The 19611-nt window shown below is 37.8% G+C and overlaps 1 protein-coding gene across 1 annotated transcript in view; it reads left to right on the top strand.

Annotated features, from left to right (window-relative positions):
• Positions 1 to 233: 233 nt before the first annotated feature.
• The window catches only part of CLVS2 (clavesin 2), a 64426-nt gene continuing 45048 nt past the window's right edge, over positions 234 to 19611 (top strand). Inside the window, exons 1-2 of the mRNA XM_047101373.1 lie at positions 234 to 622; positions 11938 to 12112. Of these exons, the coding sequence (XP_046957329.1) occupies positions 234 to 622; positions 11938 to 12112 (564 nt within the window). The remainder of the gene's footprint in view (positions 623 to 11937; positions 12113 to 19611) is intronic.

Below are 19611 nucleotides of genomic sequence, written 5' to 3'. Positions count from 1 at the left end.
AGTGAGGTGTTGTTTTTAGGCGGTGGGAAAAGAAGTTCGTACTCCCACAAAAGAGCTGCCGAGAGGCAGGAGCAACAGGGTACTGGTCTGGACGCCAAGACAAACAATTTCCTGTATAGAAGAGGAAGCAGGCGGCAGGGAGGTCTGGAGGCCAGAGTGTGGTGGTGGCAAGGGCCAGGTCTGTTGTGGGACAGTCAGCAGGAGGAAGGGAAGGTTCAGGAACAAGCGGGACGATGACTCATTTACAAGCTGGTCTCTCTCCTGAGACCCTGGAGAAAGCTCGCCTGGAGCTGAATGAGAACCCAGACACATTGCACCAGGACATCCAGGAGGTGAGGGATATGGTCATCACCAGGCCGGACATTGGCTTTCTGCGCACAGATGATGCCTTCATCTTACGCTTCTTGCGGGCCAGGAAGTTTCATCACTTTGAAGCTTTCCGCCTTCTGGCCCAGTACTTTGAGTACCGGCAGCAGAACCTGGACATGTTCAAAAGCTTCAAGGCCACTGACCCTGGAATCAAGCAGGCACTGAAAGATGGCTTCCCTGGGGGCCTGGCCAATCTGGACCACTATGGCAGGAAGATTCTAGTCCTTTTTGCAGCCAACTGGGATCAGAGCAGGTAAATCCTAAATTCAGACTTGTACTAGGGATTCTTTTACTCCCCCATTTTCCGGATTTTACCCTGAGTCATGTCATAGTTTTACAGCTTTGGTGTTTTTGTTTATTTGGCTCATGGGGAGGGGAAAAGAAACTGAAACTACAAAATGAGGTTTTGGTGGACATCCTGGGAAGTGGAAGAAAGGCTTTTCTTTTTACCTTTGAAACTCATGCTTCGTGAGCACCTAGTTTCTACTGCAGCTTTAAGTGTTTTCCAGAACTGTGTTATTGTGCTGCAATCTGAATCATTCGCCTTCTAAATACAGCTGCTATATTTTTCACCTCTTGAATAAGTTTACTGTTCTATGGAAAAGTGAGTCTGAGAGTGGAGACCACCTTTCCTCCTTGTTCCTAAAGAAATTCTTAAACTAAATTCATCATCATCATCACTGTCATCACCATCACCATCATCCTCATCATCACCATCACCATCACCATCATCCCTCTTCTTAGCACTGAAGTTTTATTTTTAAAGAATAGCGTGGTGTTCAAGCAAGATCAAGTAGTTTTGTGGCTTGGGAACTTTTCTGCTTGGTGATGTGTAGATGAAGGAATAATACGATGTGTGTCACTTCAATGAAAAGGAAGAGTTGTGCCCTCTCGCTGAGCATGCCTGCTGACACTGAAAATAAAGGCTGACTGGTGTGTGTGTTCTACACCTGCCACTAATCTAAAGAATGTGTTTCCTGTCTGATGTGATTTCTCATCTTTTGTAAGGGAGTGGAAAATGTTCAGATATGTCAGTTGGTAGACTTTTGAGCTCTATTGCTTTTTAATGGAGGGGAAATAATATTTTTATTTCATCTACGTTATAATAGCAAGATGCAGAGAGGGACTCTTCCACTTGCTCAGTCAAAATTATTTTCTCAGACTGAAAGATATAAAAAATTATGAAAGACTCTTGTGTAAGGTAGTTTCAATTAAGTTCAAAGCTAAATATATTTCATGGGACTTAAAAATGTTAGCAGAACTATGAATCATAAGAAGCTGGTTGTTATAACATTGGTGTATTTTTAGTTCTGTGAATGGTGACTTTTGATGCATCTGGTTAGTTGAAAACATCTCAGGAACAATTGTAAAAGACTTTTACAGTTACTGAGAAAGTTTATTGATCTTACAGCTTTCTAGATAGGCTTCTTGGATTATTGAAACCTTAGAATGTGAGCTAATATTTTAAACAGGGTTTTACTTTTTTTAAGTTTTTAAAAAATATTTTTATTTATTTTTGAGAGAGACAGAGAGAGAGAGAGAAAGAGCAGGGGAGAGGCAGAGAGAGAGGGAGACAGAGGATCCAAAGTGGGCTCTGTGCTGACAGCAGAGAGCCAGATACAGGGCTCAAACTCACAAATCATGAGATCATGACCTGGGCGAAGTCAGATGCTTAACTGAGTGAGCCACCCTTAACCAACTGAACCACCCAGATGCCCCTAACAGGTTTTTTTTTACTCTTTATATAGTCACCTATTCCCTGTAATTCTAAGTTGAGAACTACTCTGATTTCTTTTAGATAAATATAAAGACAAATTACTACCTGAAGAATCATAAAGCTAAGAAACTTAGAGTTAGCTATTGAGGGGGAATAGAGTTCTGTTTCTTATTTTGGTTATTTATAAAGATCTCACTCTACTTTTTATGAGGTGGCAAAGTTTAAAGGACCAAGAAAAGCCACTATTTGGCCACAATTTCTCTTTAAGAAATTTTTGTTTCCTGTCTGAGATGGACATTGTAGGGTTATGCAAATCAATTATTGTGTATATCAAAATTGAAAAATTTCTTCAAGAAAGAACCTAATCCATATATCAGAGTGGCATTTTGTTTATTGTGAGCTACAGTAAAATGGGAGCTGAGGAAATTTTACATTTAAATATATCTCAAAATCTCTCTGTTAAAGATATTAGAGAGGCAGATTGCATTCAGTGAAACTTGCATATACATCAGACCTTTATTCACTTATCTTTATAAGTGAACTAATATTCACACTGACATAAATCTAATTAAGATGAAAGAGTTCTCCTCTGTATGGGAAGTTAATATTCCAGATTTAAAGAATATGTTTTAGTTCTCTATCTCATTCTTTCATAGAAAGGATAGATTACTAGTAATCAGAATCTATCTCCTTGGAAATCCATAATGGAATCCATAATGGATGATTTATTAATTGGTATATAAAATTATTTTTATAATTTAAACATTAAAATCTCATACGTGTGAAATTAAAAATGAGAAGCTATTTCTTATAAAAAAATACTCTGTCAGGACCCTTAGGCTAAAATTTGTAAATTCTGTTTCTATGGTTGGAAATAAACAGGTATAATCAAGAAGTTATAGAATGTCAAGAACAGAAGGTACACAAGTTATTTTGAGCTTGTCTAAAATTCCTCCTATATTCTTTTTTTTTTCAACGTTTTTTTTTTTATTATTTATTTTTGGGACAGAGAGAGACAGAGCATGAACGGGCGAGGGGCAGAGAGAGAGGGAGACACAGAATCGGAAACAGGCTCCAGGCTCTGAGCCGTCAGCCCAGAGCCCGACGCGGGGCTCGAACTCACGGACCGCGAGATCGTGACCTGGCTGAAGTCGGACGCTTAACCGACTGCGCCACCCAGGCGCCCCAATTCCTCCTATATTCTTAAAAAAATCTTTCCCTCCTTCTTCCTACCTGCCCCCTATCTCAGATCTACATGTATCTAATAACAAGGACTAGTGGATTATCAGTTCTATCGTCTTAACATTCTCTGTAAACTTTTATCATTGAGATATGTGTCTAAGAACGGCCCTGGAGCCTGCAGGACAGTTTCTGGCAACCTTTCTGGCAGTATCAGGGTCTCACCAGCCCTTCTCCTACCTTTGGTCTGAATCCTTTTCCTTCCCACACTGCGCAGCCTCAATTTTTAACTGACTGGACTTCTATAGAAGTCTGTGTCACCTTCCCTCGATGTTTACCTTACTGCTGTTCTGTTAGGTGAACATGCTACCTGCCAAATTCTCTTCGTTCCCATGCCTTCCCTGTTCTGGGAGTCAGATCCTGCTCTCATCCTTCCAGACCAAACAACCTGGGTCTCTTGAGAAGACTGCGCATCTGACCATGATTTGGGCCACCTTCCTTGTGTTGTTCAGTGAATTGCCTGGCTTTCAACAACTTTTTTGAAAAGTAGCATTGTTTTAAAGAAAATAAAATAGCATTGTTTTAAAGAAACAATAGGTGGGAATGTCCAAGGTTACACAGGGAAATTCCAGAAACAAGGTAGAAGAAAGTGTCTCCTTTATTTGGAAATAAGGTTATTTCCAACCTCCCAAGGGAAAAGCAAGATTTTTTTTTTTTAATGAATTTTGAAAAATCTTGTAAAGATCTCTGAAATAACTGATCTGTATAACAAAAAAGATGAAGTCTTATGTTATTATATTTACAATAGCACGTGACCTAGAGTTAATGCAAATCTATATTGAGTTGAAGTGAGTTACGCATTAAAAAGAAAGAATTCTAAGTAGGAAGTTATCTTATATATACTTTCTCCTATGTTAAATTTGTAGGACAGTTTTCTGTGCTCCTCGGGAGACTAGCAAAAGTAAATGTGTGTGAGCTGGTGACTATAAATAAAATAGTGGCTCTTTCCACTGCAATGTAGTGCAGGTCAGTTTCAGGTTATTGCAAAGAATTGGACCATTTCCAAAGCTTTTATAAGAGACATGGAATCTTCAGGAAGACTAAGGTAAAATAATAATATTCACAGCATTATCACATTCTGATATATCTAAAAAATAATTAAAATACTGAAATGTCAAAATGACTTTCAATGTGATTTGTGGTTTTTCTCAAAAGGATAGAACAGGCTCAGATTACTTACTACATTTATTGAGTAGGCTCTACCTTGGTAAAGATTCATACAATTTCATCTCATTTCTTTCAGTTTGTCTAACATAATTTCTGAAAACAAAAGCAAATTCCACAAAATTACAAACAATTGAATCGTTACACCACATCACTAGGATGCAATAATCTTCCACATATCATGTGCTGTATTTCTTTCCTGGATGATAGTGCCCTGATTAGGACTCTACAGATACCTTCAAACTGTCCATTTGATTGCAACAACAGAACGTGAGGATAATGTAACACTGAAGCTAGAAGGGATCATACTACTTTAAGAAAAGGACGTTTGGAATGAAAGTAGATCACAGTTTAGACCCTAGAGCATGAGAGCAGGTATCTGAGAAGTTGAAATTCACTGGACCGTAGTTCTTGCAAACACTCGTGAGGAAATTATGTCACCTGAAACGTCCTGATGACACCCATTCTGATAGTTGGTCCGTAGGCTGTCAGCATGCAAGTAGCATTTTACCTCATTAGAATTCAGAGTAGTCCTCTACACTTTTGTACAGCAAACAAGCATTTATCTGGAAGCTGGTTAATAACCTTTAGAAAACAATTACATACAGCTAAAATAAACGACTCCTAATATAGTGGCAATTCAGAAGCACTGACCGTCTTGCATTATGTTTGGCTTGTCATGATAAACATTGATTATCACTTACAGTATTGAAGCTCTGGAAGGGATAGAAGACTAGCAGGTCAAACATCATGCTATGATTCTCTAACTTATCCTGGAATTTGCCTAAAAAACATATCATTGTAGTTAGTTTGTTCCTATTGTGTGGCTTTTTCACAAAAAAGACAATGATAATGTTTGCAAGTTCAGATTGAATTATGATTCTGCTCACATTTATTAAAATAATGTGGTCAGTCTCCAAACTGAAAGAAGGTTAGGTTGATAATAGATTAAAATTTTAAGATAGACATAGATTATACAGATTTGTTTTAATCCCACCATGAAGTTTTATTCTTCTCTGGAAGTGTGCTATGAAATAAAACAAAATGAAGTAGAAATTGCTAGGAACAGTCAAGCACAATTAACTAGATAATTAGGGAGAAACACTCACACTCAGTGATCTTGAAAACAAAACAAAAAAAAACAAAACAAAAGAAAATAGGCTTCATCTTGAGGCCTGATTTTTGAAGCCTCAGTTTATTAAAGTTTATATTTATTTATGTTTCAACGTTTTGTTTTAAGGTGTTATATATCGTGTCAAGGTCAGGAATCCTTACCTTTCAAACCCTGGAGACATCATTGTGCTATGTTATGGGTGGGTTTTGAGATTCAGTCAAAACTGGAAAAGCATGTGTGGATTCCATGGCACTTCTGTTCCAGCAGAACGTCTCTGTATTGCTTCCTTATAAGGAGGCTCTTTTAACAAAGATTCTGGAAACTGCATCTTATTCCAGACTATGCCCTTGGTTCATACCATGGAAAATGGGAAAGAAAAAAAAAATTGTCCTGCGAAATGTTAGTGGAATATTGGAACGAATCTCTGGAAAAAAATAGGACGGTCTCTAGAAACTGGGGCAATTATACAGTAATTAGTGAAATAATCTTGAAATAACAGCAAAGACCAAGAGTGCCAACCTTAAAGTAGGATGTTGATTGGGTCTGACTTGAACTGGGCTATTTTCATATTTTAGATATACAACTTTAAACAAAGTTGAAGAGAAGCAAAGGATTTGAGGTTTACTACACTGCACTGACAGGATACCTCTAAAGAAATGTTTAAAGATATTTTAAAACATAAGCCAATAGTTAGTAAATTACTGTTATCCTTAGTCAATGAACACATTTCTTCCATTCTTAGAAAGGTTGAGCTCTTTTACATGACTGAGGGCAAGTACATATATTTTACTAACATAATAAACAGTACTACTGACATGAGGGAAAGGATGTCCCTGTACGTCAGGTCCTTATAACATCAAATAACTGAACAAACAGTACTCCATTCAAATCATTAAAAACAAAAAGTGCCTCAGGTGGTTGAGCGTCTGACTTTGACTCAGGTCCTGATCTCACTGTTCGTGAGTTTGAGCCCTGTGTCAAGCTTTAGATCCCCTGTCGCCCTCTCTCTCTGCCACTCCCTTGCTCATGCTCTGCCTCTCCCTCTGTCTCTAAAATAAATAAATAAATAAATAAATAAATAAATGCTGAAATACACCTGAGTTGAGCATTTGTTATATAAAGGAAATTTAGTAGGTGACAGGGCAAATAAAGACATATGACATATTCTTTGTACCATCAAGAGATAGATGACCTCTGGGAGGAAAAAACATGAAACATTAAATAACTACTAGAAAGATTGTAAGTGCTTAATGAGAGTACCATTTGCCTGCGCTCGAAGTTCAGGGCAAAGGGGCAGCTGTGGACTACACAGTGTTGTGCCGAGAGAACATCGCCTTCTCTGTTAACTGAATTCAACCTTTTATTGTCTCATTTTAGTGCTTTAATTAATTACTTTATTTATTCATTGATTTAAAACACTTTTATAGCATGTGTGATGTGCCAGGCACTCTTCTAAGTCCTTTGCAAACATTAACATAGTAAATATTTATCACAATCCTACAAGGCCAGTGTTATTAACATCCACATTTTGCAGATTAGGAAACTGAGGCACTGGGCAGTGAGATATTTCACCCATGATCATACAACTAGTAGGTGAATTGGTCAAACTTTTTTTGTGTGTGTAGACAGCTATCAATGTTAAGTCTAAGGACAAACATAAACCTAGCGGAAAAATTCCATCTGTCATTTACAAAATCTTGATTGAACGTCAGAATAGACAATGAGAAAGTTAAGTTGCTAGAATAAATCTGAAGACAAAGACTTAGCAGACATTTGCTTAGAGTATTCTACCCTGAAGAGTTGCCTTTCTGACATTTGCATTTTTTCCATTACAATTCTATTTTGTTTTGTTTTACTTTATTTTATTTTGGTGGCAGTAGGTGCACATTTTTTAAAACTTTTTTCCCCCAAAGAAAGACATTATTCCTGTAGATGTTTCATTTTCAGTGATTCACTTGTTCTCGCTCACCTACACTCCCACAGCAGTAAAACTAAAGCAAGGCTCAGACAGCTAATCTTCTGCACTCAGTGACACAAGCCAGACAGATGAATATTTCAGAGTTCATATTTTCTCTAGGGTTTGTAGACTTCTCTTTCTATTCAGACTCTTATGAATGTCTTCTTGCCTTTCCTTCACCAAAGCCTGCTGCTGGGGCCAGGCTGGAACATGCCCTGGAACCTGGCATGGTGCCACGTTGGTATTGACTTCCTGATCTGTCTTCTGACATACATACCGCCGAGACCTGAAAAAGCAGATCAGCTATTCATTAGACTGCGTTCTAGGTACGAGGCACCATGGGGTGTGGAGAGGACTGAGGTGTCAGAAGGACCCGGCTTCTCATCTAGGCTCCCGCTTTACTCCCGTGGTGATTGTGGGCAAACTGTTCAAATTCCCTGAGACCCTGTGTCCTCATCTCCAAAATAATAGGAACAAAGCCAGCACAGAGACTCTGGGCTTGTTTTGAGATTAAGATAATGCATTTGAAATTGCCTTGGAACTCTTAAATGATTACACAGATAGAGGTGTTATTATTGCCACTGAGTAATATAAAGCACCTAGATAGGTTCATCAACTTTAGTACTGATGATACACTGAGGCGTTAATACAGGCAATTCTTCGCCTTTGTCTTTCCCCTTAGCACCTTTCTAATAGGAAGTGCTTCAGACATTAGAAACATGGCTTAATGAAAACTGAGGGGGGGGCAGCCTTAATGAAGAATTTAATAATGGCTGATTGATTTAGTGACAAAGGGAAATTGCTTGCTGTTGTGCTGTTCAGTGTGATGCCAAGATGCCAGTTTTTCCTTGTCAGGCTGGAAGAAAAGATTGGGAAGTAGGAAGGTAATGACTTGTTTGTGATTTAGTTTGCTCTTTGCACCGATTGTAAGTTGTAGAGGATGCCCCAGGAGAGCACAGGCCAGTCAGCCCCCCAAATCCTTGCGTGGTCTGAGGCAGGAGAACACGCTTCCTTGGTCTTGATTGTACAGGTAGTAAATAGGAGATATAGGTGTCAGTCTTCTCCATACAGTTTTTACATATTATAGCAGCTCTGCGGTCTTTCAAGAGCCATGGTCTGTATAGCTTGGTGTCCCAGTTGTAAAATCCCTTTCTGGTGTTATTATTTCTTCTTACTACATGCTATGCATCATCCTCTCCAAGTTGATTTCAGATTCAGGATTTACTTAATGCTGTTTTGGAAAGCACAATTCAGAGTCAAGAGCTGCATTAACGTGCTAGTTTGTTATTTATGGCTTTCTTCCAACATACGAGGGAAGAAGAAAAATGGTGGAGCTCCTGTTGTTGGGATGTAAACCTCACACATGAACATATTTATTGCAGTGACCTCAGATTTGTAGAGTACAACAGCTAAACATAATTTCAAAGAGAAGGATGAAGGTAGGATTCCTGAAGATATAAAATCCCTCATTTCTTTGGAAGATATTTTACAGACTTTGGCAAGATCTCATGTAATAAGATTCTGCTTATGAATAGCCTGCTGAGCTGTTAATGGTAGTAATGTGACATGTTTGACAACAGAGGACTGGCGTGTCAAGAGTGGTTTTGACCTGCCCTTTGAATACAGTTAGCTAAGATGTTTTAATGTTTCTTTTCTTTGATTTAGACATATAATGATTTAGATAAAGATCATTTGATTCTCTTTTTGAAGCAAGATATTAAATTTAAAAACTTGATGAAATTTACTCTTGAAAACTTTGCAAACATGCTTTTCTTCATTGCTGATAATAGGATTTGCCTTGTTTTATTTCCTTTGGAATAACAATATATGCGTAAATTTTTCTCTTGACTTGCCCTCAGTTTTGGAAAACCATACTCAAAGTGTGTTATTTGAAACAAAATGCCTCTTGAATTCTGCCTTCACTGGTGCTATGGTTTATTCTCACTGCAAATAATACATCATCCTTCCAAAGCTGATTTCAGATTCAAGTGTTACTTAATGCTATTTTGGTATTAATGCTATTTGGTATTTCTATAGGTAACATAAGGATGATCATAACGGAGATAGATTCTAAATTGGGCTTTTCTAATTAAAAATACTTTAGCATGATATTATGATGAATTTCAGGAATTAAAATGAACATATATTTTAAATGGTGCTCTAAGCCTAAACCAGAAATATAAACTTTTTCCTTCATCTTTCCAGTCTGTGTAGGTCTATAGACTTTTTGTCATAACACTAAGTTAGGCCATTATATTTATAAAGGAGATAGGCCAGCCATGGCGTGACAAATAAAGGTATTCAGCCATACATATTTCATAGATTTAAAGACAAATAGGTAACAGAGCTCTACATAAAGTTTTATTGTCTATGTATTCAGGAAGTATTTTGAGATGTTATATCCTTAGGCCTATAAAAAGCCTGTATACTTTCCAAAGATTTAAAAATAATTTTTTGATCCTCGCCTTTTATAAGAATAAGTTGTCTAAAGATCATCAATAATTTTTAAGTGTAAACAGCCTTCAGTTCTGATTATATCCTGCCTAGTACACTATGTCTATGGTTACCATTACAATAAAAAGCATGCTCTGTATGTATTCCAACCAACATTTACTGAGCACTTTCTGTACACCTAGCACTATGGAAGTGCTTTCACCTGCATCATGTCTTTGACTTTCCTCTCCTCCCTCCTTCCCCCACCCCACCATCGCCAGTGAGATATAGTAAGATAATAACAGGTACTTCCATTTTTCATATTAGGGAACCGAGGCTCAGAATTACAGATCAATGACATGTCCTGGACCACACAGCTAATGAGGGACAGGGAAGGAATTCCATCTTGAAGTCTTCTGACACCATGCTTGATTAATGTTGGGATCCCAAAGGGATTCTATTCCAAACTACTGATTTTACAGATGAGGAAATGATACCCAAAGCAAGTGAAAAATCACCTGAAGTTCCTTCTGAATTACTATGCTTTCTCAATTTGCCTCCAAATGTTTTTAGAAGTAAAAATAGAACTACTCCCTCATATGTACTCACCGTCTCATACTGTCTTCCTGGTGAGCCCATTACTTCCACTCACCTAATCCAGCAATCCTCTTCATCTCACTTGTTTCCTGAGGTCAAGATTTATTTCTCTAGCTTTTCCTAGACATGTCCACCTGAATATATGAGGGGAGAAAACTTAAAATGCAGGCTGCTCAAAAATTGAAATTGTTAACATTTTCATAAATTCAGTGATTCCTCTTGAAATGCTGGGATTTCCTTCTTGAATAATTATCTCATTTTCTTCTCAGCTCTGATTACATTACCCTTTCACTTACTTGAACTTAAGATCTGTATGTTTTTGACTCTGGAATTTTCACCCTTGAGCTTTCTCCTGAGTTTAGGATCTACTTTTTCAGATATTTACTTGATATATCTTTCTGAGTGTACCACATATTTCTCATACAATGGGTTTTATTCTAAACTCTACATTTCCAACTATCCCCAAAGGTATCCTCTTCTTGCATTATTGATTTTGATTAAAGATTTTACCATTTACTCAGGCTCTGAGGCTAGAAAATCTTTGTGTGTGTCATCTTTTACTCTTCCTTTAATCTTAGTCTCAGCATCTAATCAAGTATCAAATTTTAACAAGTTCATCTCTAAAATACTTCTCAAATTTGCCTTTTTTTTTTTTTGCTCTTTTTTCTGCTGCCTTCACTGAGGCTGTGTCTTACTCCACAATTAGTGTTCTTGTGCTCTAGTCTACTCCCATTTTACAGCAACATAAAGAGCATTCATTGGGTTCTTCCAATGTGCCAGGCACTGTGCTAAGTGCAAGGCTGAAAAAGATCAAGACTCAATCACCTTTCTTTTCTTGCAGCTTTATGACATAAACTCAGTACAAGTAATTAAAATCTGTTGACAGGTTTAGACCCTAGTGTTATTTAACCCTAGTGTTCTTGTTTATTGGTAAAATTTCTTCAAATCTCATTTTTTTTTAATTTTGGAAATATGAAGGTACAAGTGTTAGAATTACTGAGAGTGTTCCTGAGCTGCTTAAAAAACTACCATGCCTAGTTTTCAGGATAGTCGAAATGAGATTTTAGAAAATCATAGGAAGGCCTGGAAGTAAAGAAATGGTTGTAAAATATGAAACAGTGTATGTTTTCAAAAGCATTTTAGTTTGGTTTGGTAGAATACATGTTAAATTCTAATATGTCCCCTGAGTGCAGTAAATAAATGTCCTCTTAGGAGAAGATTTTTAAATAAAATAATCTTAAGACTCCTGAGGTATCTTAAAGGAAATTTACAGTGTGGTAAACACTATCTATAGTTTCGGTGAAAGTGGTTGTCAAATTTAATGCAGTACATTTCTATTGCTGATAGGTACACACTGGTGGATATTTTGCGTGCCATCTTACTTTCTTTAGAAGCTATGATTGAAGATCCTGAGCTTCAAGTGAATGGATTTGTTTTGATCATAGACTGGAGTAACTTCACCTTCAAGCAAGCCTCCAAACTTACACCAAGCATGCTGCGACTGGCTATTGAAGGCCTTCAGGTAAAGGTTTATAAATTACCCAGTTTCTCAGTCTTTCACGTTTGATTTCTCTCATCTGATGTGTTAGAATGACGAAATGTCTTACTTGCAGAATAATAAAAGGGGGAGCCTGGGTGGCTCAGTTGGTTGAGCGTCTGACTTCAGCTCAGGTCATGATCTCGCAGTTAGTGAGTTCGAGCCCTGCGTCGGGCTCTGTGCTGACAGCTCAGAGCCTGGAGTCTCCTTTGGATTCTGTGTCTCCATCTCTCTCCACCCCTCCCCTGCTCACACTCTGTCTCTGTCTCTCTCAAAAATGAATAAACTTAAAAAAAAATAAAAATAAAAAAATTAAAAAAAGAATAATAAAAAAATTTTTTAAAAAATAGTTTTTAAGCACAAGCACTAAAACCATAACTGGACAAAGGATTATAGAAGGAAAGTTGAAAGATGTGGCCTTTTCGTAGATGGGAGTCTGTAATACTGAGTGCAAATCTTACTACATCTAAACATAAATGTGGGTGCCAATTGGAGATTTTTATCTTGAGAAGCAGAACAAAGAGCACGTTTTTGATTTTAATTATTAGCTATTTAGCTTTCTTGTTTTGTTTCTCTTTCTTTTTCTGTGTGTATTAATTAATTAGGTAACTATTTGCTTTACTACTCAATTTAACCTGATGAATTGAGGATATGATTATTAATACCTTCGTGTTGCCCAAAAAGCTGTTAGAAAGGCAACCAGTCAGTATGTATTTTGATATCTAAGATTTGGAATAACTGTTTTGAATTACTTCTCTAGACTTAATTGGGGATTTTCTTGTTGCTGCTGCTGCTACTGCTGTTGTTGTTGTTGCTGTTTTTGGTGGAAAGCCTATCACATAGAATTTATATAGGAATGGTGCTTCTTCCAGGGAATGACACTTACCTGGTTAGGAATTATAAAATGGAAAATCAATTATTAATTAGCGACATGTCATAAACCTACTACTGATAATTTCTTTTTAACTTTTAGGATGTCCTTCTGCTCTCTGTAGTTCGCTTTATGGTACTTTGTATACAATATTTATGGGATAAATTTTAAATTCCTAAAAAAGATTTGAGAAGTTACTCTTCAGTGATATTATTTACTGTTTACTTTCCGTGTATTCAACATGCATTTTAGAGGTTTCCAAGTCAACAGTCAATTTTTGTAACTTTTACCACTGAAAATACCACTCGTTTTAAAATAACTAATTATATCTTTGTCATTCATTAGGCTGGAAGGTCAGACTTTATTTTTTTATGTTGAATAGCCAAAATCATGCAGACCTCTGCTCCATAGGAATTTCTGACTGTGTCTGTAGGCACCTAAACTGATGGCTGATGACTCAATAAAAATGGTCCTCTTCTCCGGGCAGCAGGACATCATCACCAAATTGAATTCACAGTTTGGATGTTGCCTCTGAAGTGAATGAGACACACTGATCCTTTTTCTCTATATAGGTTTTTCCTGATGCAGGTTTCCTGACTTGCTCTTGGTGAGTCAGACTTGCTGCTGCCTTTTCTTCAACAACACCTTTTTTAAAACTCCATAGAGATAGATAATAGGTGTTGGGAGAGGACATAGGATAAACATGTTTGGAAATGTGTATATCATGTAGAATCACTCCTGATTCTACCCTGTTGTCAGCAGTGTGTAAAGTGTCCTTCGCTTTGCGGGGTGCTTGGGTGACCCAGTCCGATAAGCATCCAACTCTTGATTTCAGCTCAGGTCATGATCTCACGGTTGGTGAGTTCAAGTCCCACGTTGGGCTCTGCACTGAATTGAGGAGCCTGCTTGAGATTCTCTCTCTCTCTCTTTCTCTCTCTCTCTCTCTTCCACTTGCTCTCCCTCAAAAATAAACATTTGAAAAAAATAAATAAAGTGTCACTTTGTAAAGAAAATTGGCTTCTACAACCATGCTACTTAACACATAATGGTAATCTAGCCTTTTATAATTTTTTTAACCTGCCATCTTCTTTTTTTTTTTAGCTTTTTAAAAATGTTTTATTTATTTTTGAGAGAGCACAAGCGAGGGAGGGAAAGAGAGAGAGGAAGACAGAGGATTTGAAGTAGGCTCTGTGTTGACAACAGCAAGCCCGATGTGGGGCTTAAACTCACAAACTATGAGATCATGACCTGAGCTGAAGTTTGACACTCAACTGACTGAGCCACCCAGGTGCCCCTACCTGCTGTCGTCTTCTTTCTGCACTAGGGATAGGCAGGCCTTCAGCTACATGAAGGACTGGAGAACTCATATTATTTGTAAGAAATTGAAAATAAAAAAAGCATCTCAGGATAGACTCAGTATCTTGCTATTTACCAACTTACATGGTTTTTGGAGTCATTTAATAGTAACATTGTAAGCCATTCCAGGAGAGAAAACTGACAACTTGGACATGTTTGGGAACTTCCCTATAAGCATGGCTACTATCAGAATTTCTTTAAGTGCTAAGTGTCAGCACAACAGGAGCTACCGTCAATTTAAATCTTTGTGTTTGTGTTGGAGAGGGAAGGATCCCTTGTGCTGGCTGCCCGCCTTGTTTCTATTTCCCATAAATGTTTCAGTCCCCTTACCTTTCTCCCAGGACCCAGACTGAGTGAGAGAGTTGATTTCCTCTAATTGCCAACTGGGAAGCCACCTAAAGGAACTCTTTCTGGGAATAAATTTGACTTGTTACTAATCTTTAAACTAGATGTTTCTCAAGTTCAGATTGATTTTTAAATGCTCTGTATCCCTGTCTCTGTCTGTATCTATGACTACTTCTATATCTAGATCTAAAAACAATAGCAATTCTGAATAAGAATATAAGATGTGCTAAAAACGTTCCGTTCATTGGGGCATGGGGCATTTCACAGTCTTCTACTGAAGTAACATTTTTTTATGGCTTTCATAATCATGACTCTTTTTTACTTTGCATATATTATGTATGACATATTATTGCGTATTGATACATGTTTCACTCTAAGCATCAATTTAAACTGGTTTTTTTTTGAGATTAATGTAAGTCCAAAAAAAAGTTTGAAGTAAGATATATACACAATGTCATGTTGCTAAACACAACTACTACCCTCATCAAGACCACCACCACTACCACAATAGTAAACCCCTTCCAATGAACCTAGTCAGGGAAATGAAGAGATAGGATATTTTGTAACAACTCAGTGAGAATTTATACCATGCTATAATCTTGCTATAATATATTACTTTTATTTAGGCAAACACAACAAATATTCAAGGTACTTGAACCAAAAATAAGAAAGGCTACCAATGGGTCTAGTGCCAGGAAGAAAACTTACTTTAATTATGTGTGTTATTAATAGGATGATGTAATTGTGTTTTGAAGAGGCCCCATCTCTTTTCCTTTTCAAGTGATTGTATAACCTTTCTAAATTCACACACCAACCCCCCCTTTTCTCAAGCAAAAGAGGATTTTGAGTGATCTGGCTAGAGATAGCACCTGACACCTGGGAAAAAGACACATAGACCATTGCTTTTAAGATCCACCTATGATCAAAGTGCAAGGTCAATAGAAAGATAATGCAGAGGGGTGGAAATAGAATGGTCTTTAGAGGCAGATAGACCCGGGTTTGGATGACAACAATGCTACATATTAAATACTTGGGCAAATGACGTACCTTGTTTGAATCTCACTCCATTCACTTATACCAATTTTAGAGTATTAAATTAGAAATGATACATCTTTTGCTTAGGAGGTGATAGCAATGCTCAAAGTAATTGATGTGGATAAGCTCATTTGTCAGGCGCCATATTTTTCTGCAAGTGTGCTGTTTTTCTTACAATTCAGTGACTACTTAGACTGTGAAGACTTAAAGTTGACTTTGGGAATCTGAATAACATCACATTTTGCTTTTAGTGTTCAGGTTTTCAATACACAGGTTGCATTTTTTTTTTATCGCTTCACTGTGTGGTTAAGTAACATCTAGATATTTTCACGTTAGATGCCAAATAAAATATTTGTTCATGTTGGAAACCAAATGAAAAACGAAATTGTTTCACCTGGTGAAAATTAATCTTTATTTTTTGGGGGAGAAACTCCAGGCACAGTGGGAAAGATAGCAAATATGTGGATATCCTTGGCCTGGATGGATGAACAAATAGATAGAAGGATAGAGAAGTTAGAGTTAGAGAACCTCCATACTGGGGCACCTGGGTGGCTCAGTCAGTTGAGCACCAACTTCAGCTCAGGTCATGATCTCATGGTTGGTGAGTTCGAGCCCCATGTCAGGCTCTGCACTGATGGCTTAGAGCCTGGAGTCTGCTTCAGATTCTGTGTCTCCCTCTCCCCCCGCCCCCTTCTTGTGCCCTGTCTCTCTCAAAAATCAAATAAACATAAAAAAAATTTTAGAGAGCCTCCATACTACCGGGTGGTAACTACGTTGATCTCATTTTATAGGACAGGAAATGAAACTTCAAGAAGTTTAAGAGACTTAACCAATTTTTCTCACCTGACATGAAGGGTTGAGTCCAGGTTGTCTGACTCCAAAGACCAATGTGTTTCCTGAATCTTGTTTTATTGTTTCTAGGGCTGTGCTTCAGAAAAAGTGGGTAGGCTCAGATTAGAGTGACTTCCCTCCCCCATGCCAAAATCCTCACAATATACAATTTGTTTCTTGGGGTAGAGAGCACAATTCTAACTAACGAAGTCACAAATGGCTGGCCTGTGGCCTTGCACTTTCTTTGACTCCTAGTGGCAGAACCACTTTCTTCTTCCCAGTGAGCATCCACTTTGAGTGATTGTCAGCCTCTCAGTCTCTGTGATGAAGGCCCAAGTGAAAGGAACTTTTCTCATAGCCAAAAAGAACTTTTATCAACACATCCACAGATTGATAAGCCACTCATGATCTTGGTCCAAGATAATTCTGTATGCTTTCTCTGTGCAGAATCTGTAAATATTTTTTAAATTTTTTAAAAATTTAATTTAAATCCAAGTTAGTTAACATGTAGTGTAATAATGATTTCAGGAGTAGAATTTAGTGATTCATTACTTACATGTAACACCCAGTGCTCATCCCAGCAAGTACCCTCCTTAATGTCCATCACCCATTTAGCCCATCCCCCACCCAAGACTCTGCCAGCAACCCTCAGTTTGTTCTCTGTATTTAAGAGTCTCTCATGGTTTGTCTCCCTCTCTGTTTTTATCTTATTTTAGCTTCCCTTCCCCTACGTTCATCTGTTTTGTTTCTTAAGTTCCACATATAAGTGAAATCATACGGTATTTGTGTTTCTCTGATTGACTTATTTCACTTAGCATAATACCCTCTAGTTCCATCCACGTTGTTGCCAATGTCAAGATTTAATTCTTTTTGATCACCAAGTAATATTCCATTGTGTATATATACCAGATCTTCTTTATGCATTTGTCAGTCTAGGGATATTTGGGCTTTTTCCATAATTTGGCTATTGTTGATTGTGCTGCTATAAACATTGGGGAGCATGTGCTCCTTCGAGTCAGCATTTTTGTATCTTTTGGATAAATACCCAGTAGTGCAATTGCTGGGTCATAGGATAGTTCTATTTTTAATTTTTTGAGGAACCTCCATACTGTTTTCCAGAGTGACTGTACCAGTTTGCATTCCCAGTGCAAAAGGGTTCCTCTTTCTCCACATCCTTGCCAACATCTGTTGTTGCCTGAGTTGTTAATTTTTTTTTTTTTAATGAAAGGCATCAGAGGCACCTGGGTGGCTCAGTCAGTTTAGTGTCTGACTTTGACTCAGGTCATTATCTCACAGTTTGTGAGTCTGAGCCCTCATAAGGCTCTCTGCTGTCAGCACAGAGCTTGCTTTGGATCCTCTGTCCCCTCTCTCTCTGCCCCATCCTTGCTCGCATGTGTGCAGTCTCTCTCTCTCTCTCTTTCTTTCAAAAATAAATAAATACTAAATAAATAAATAAACAAATAAACAAATGAGAGGCATCAAACAATTTTACCAATATAATGTAGCTCCTTGATAGATGAGAAGCAACATCAGATATTTTTGTGGAAATAAATTATTCAGACTTCATTGGAAAGAAACAACAAAGAAAATTATCTCGCTACTTATAAGAAGTTCATTGATTGGGGTAGTCATAGTAACAGGAAGCATCTTAGAAAATCAATACACGATTAAGTGGATGTGACTTGTAGCCCTGGGAAGCCAATTAAAACATGAAATGTTTGGAGATACCTGGCACAGCTTAGACTGCTTGAATTTACAGTGAAGCAATGTCCTTTTTAATATTTTTTTGTCATTGTTGCTTTATTTTTCTAAAATACTAGCATTCTTAAAACTCTTTAGTAATGAAAAAATCAAACTCTTACGAATCCAGAATCTCTTGTCATTTTTTTTAACTTATCCTAACCCTACCTGTGTTGTTTGTTGTTCTTTGGATATATCTATCTGTTATTCCCTCCCAGCTGTGTTCTCCTGTGTCTCGGTGCTCTTGTTGCACAATTTCACAGGAATCCCCAAACTCCATCTGCTGAAAAGTACGTAATGTAGTCAAGGCGCAGCTTGCTGTCAGGGGGGTTGGCTGTAACAAGGAACTGAATAGCTCTTTGAGTTTCTACTTAAGACTCAGATGTAAGGGCCATCGCAAAATGCCTAAATCAGTGCCAGATATTTTAAGAGCCCTTAATAAGTAGGACTTGTGAAAGAATAAAGAATATGTAATCAATTCACAGTACCTAATGGCAGCCCTTTCTTCTGTCTAAAGGGTCTAGTGTTAGAAGCGGTCACCAATCTGCTAGCTTTGAGAGCTCTAGTCATTCATGTGGAAGGCAGAAAGTGCTGCTGCTACAAATTCTGGCTCTGACTGTTTGGAAGCCCAGTCCTACCAGGGGGAGCTTGCCAAAAACAGAAGACATGCTAATGACTTGGAACATCACTGTCCAAAGCTAGCGGGTGACGAGCCCCATTAACTTCAGTCCAGCATTAGTTTGTGCAGTCCTCCAAATCCTACCTACAATTTCTGGCAGCTTCCAAATTGCACGTGTTTGTGTGTGTGTGTGTGTTTGTGTGTAGAATGGTTAAGAGAGAATATCCAAAAAGAACTCAGTGAGATATTGAGTTAATTAGGAATTCCTAATAAAACAAAAGGGCTCTGTGCTTTGCAACAGTGTTCTTTGCAATGATTGTTAACCTGCCAATAGTTTGCAAGCTTATAGTGCTTTGGACAGCAGCAGAAACCTCTTGCATTCAAGCTACCTTGTAAACTTAAGGCAGCATTATGGTGCATTGATAGGAGAGGGCTGAAACAATGCCTGTCTTTTTAAAAATGAACACAGATTTATGAACTGCATTCATTCAGACAGCCTGAAGGTGGGAGAGTTTATTTCCACATTGTGTATGCACAGGCAGAACCATATTGAGAAACAGTGACAAGGGCAGTGGGTAAAAAAAGTGACATTTTCTTCATCACATGCATAGCTGTCTGAGCTAAGTGTGCTTCCTTTCAGTTGTTACTTAACCTAAAACAAATGAGTGAAACCCTTGAAGTTGCTTT

Source organism: Lynx rufus, unplaced genomic scaffold (genome assembly GCF_022079265.1).
Source record: "Lynx rufus isolate CCGP_SWC_20201006 ecotype Redwood Valley unplaced genomic scaffold, mLynRuf1.p SCAF_6, whole genome shotgun sequence".
Lineage (NCBI taxonomy): Eukaryota > Metazoa > Chordata > Mammalia > Carnivora > Felidae > Lynx > Lynx rufus.
This window is presented reverse-complemented; position numbering and strand designations above follow the sequence as displayed.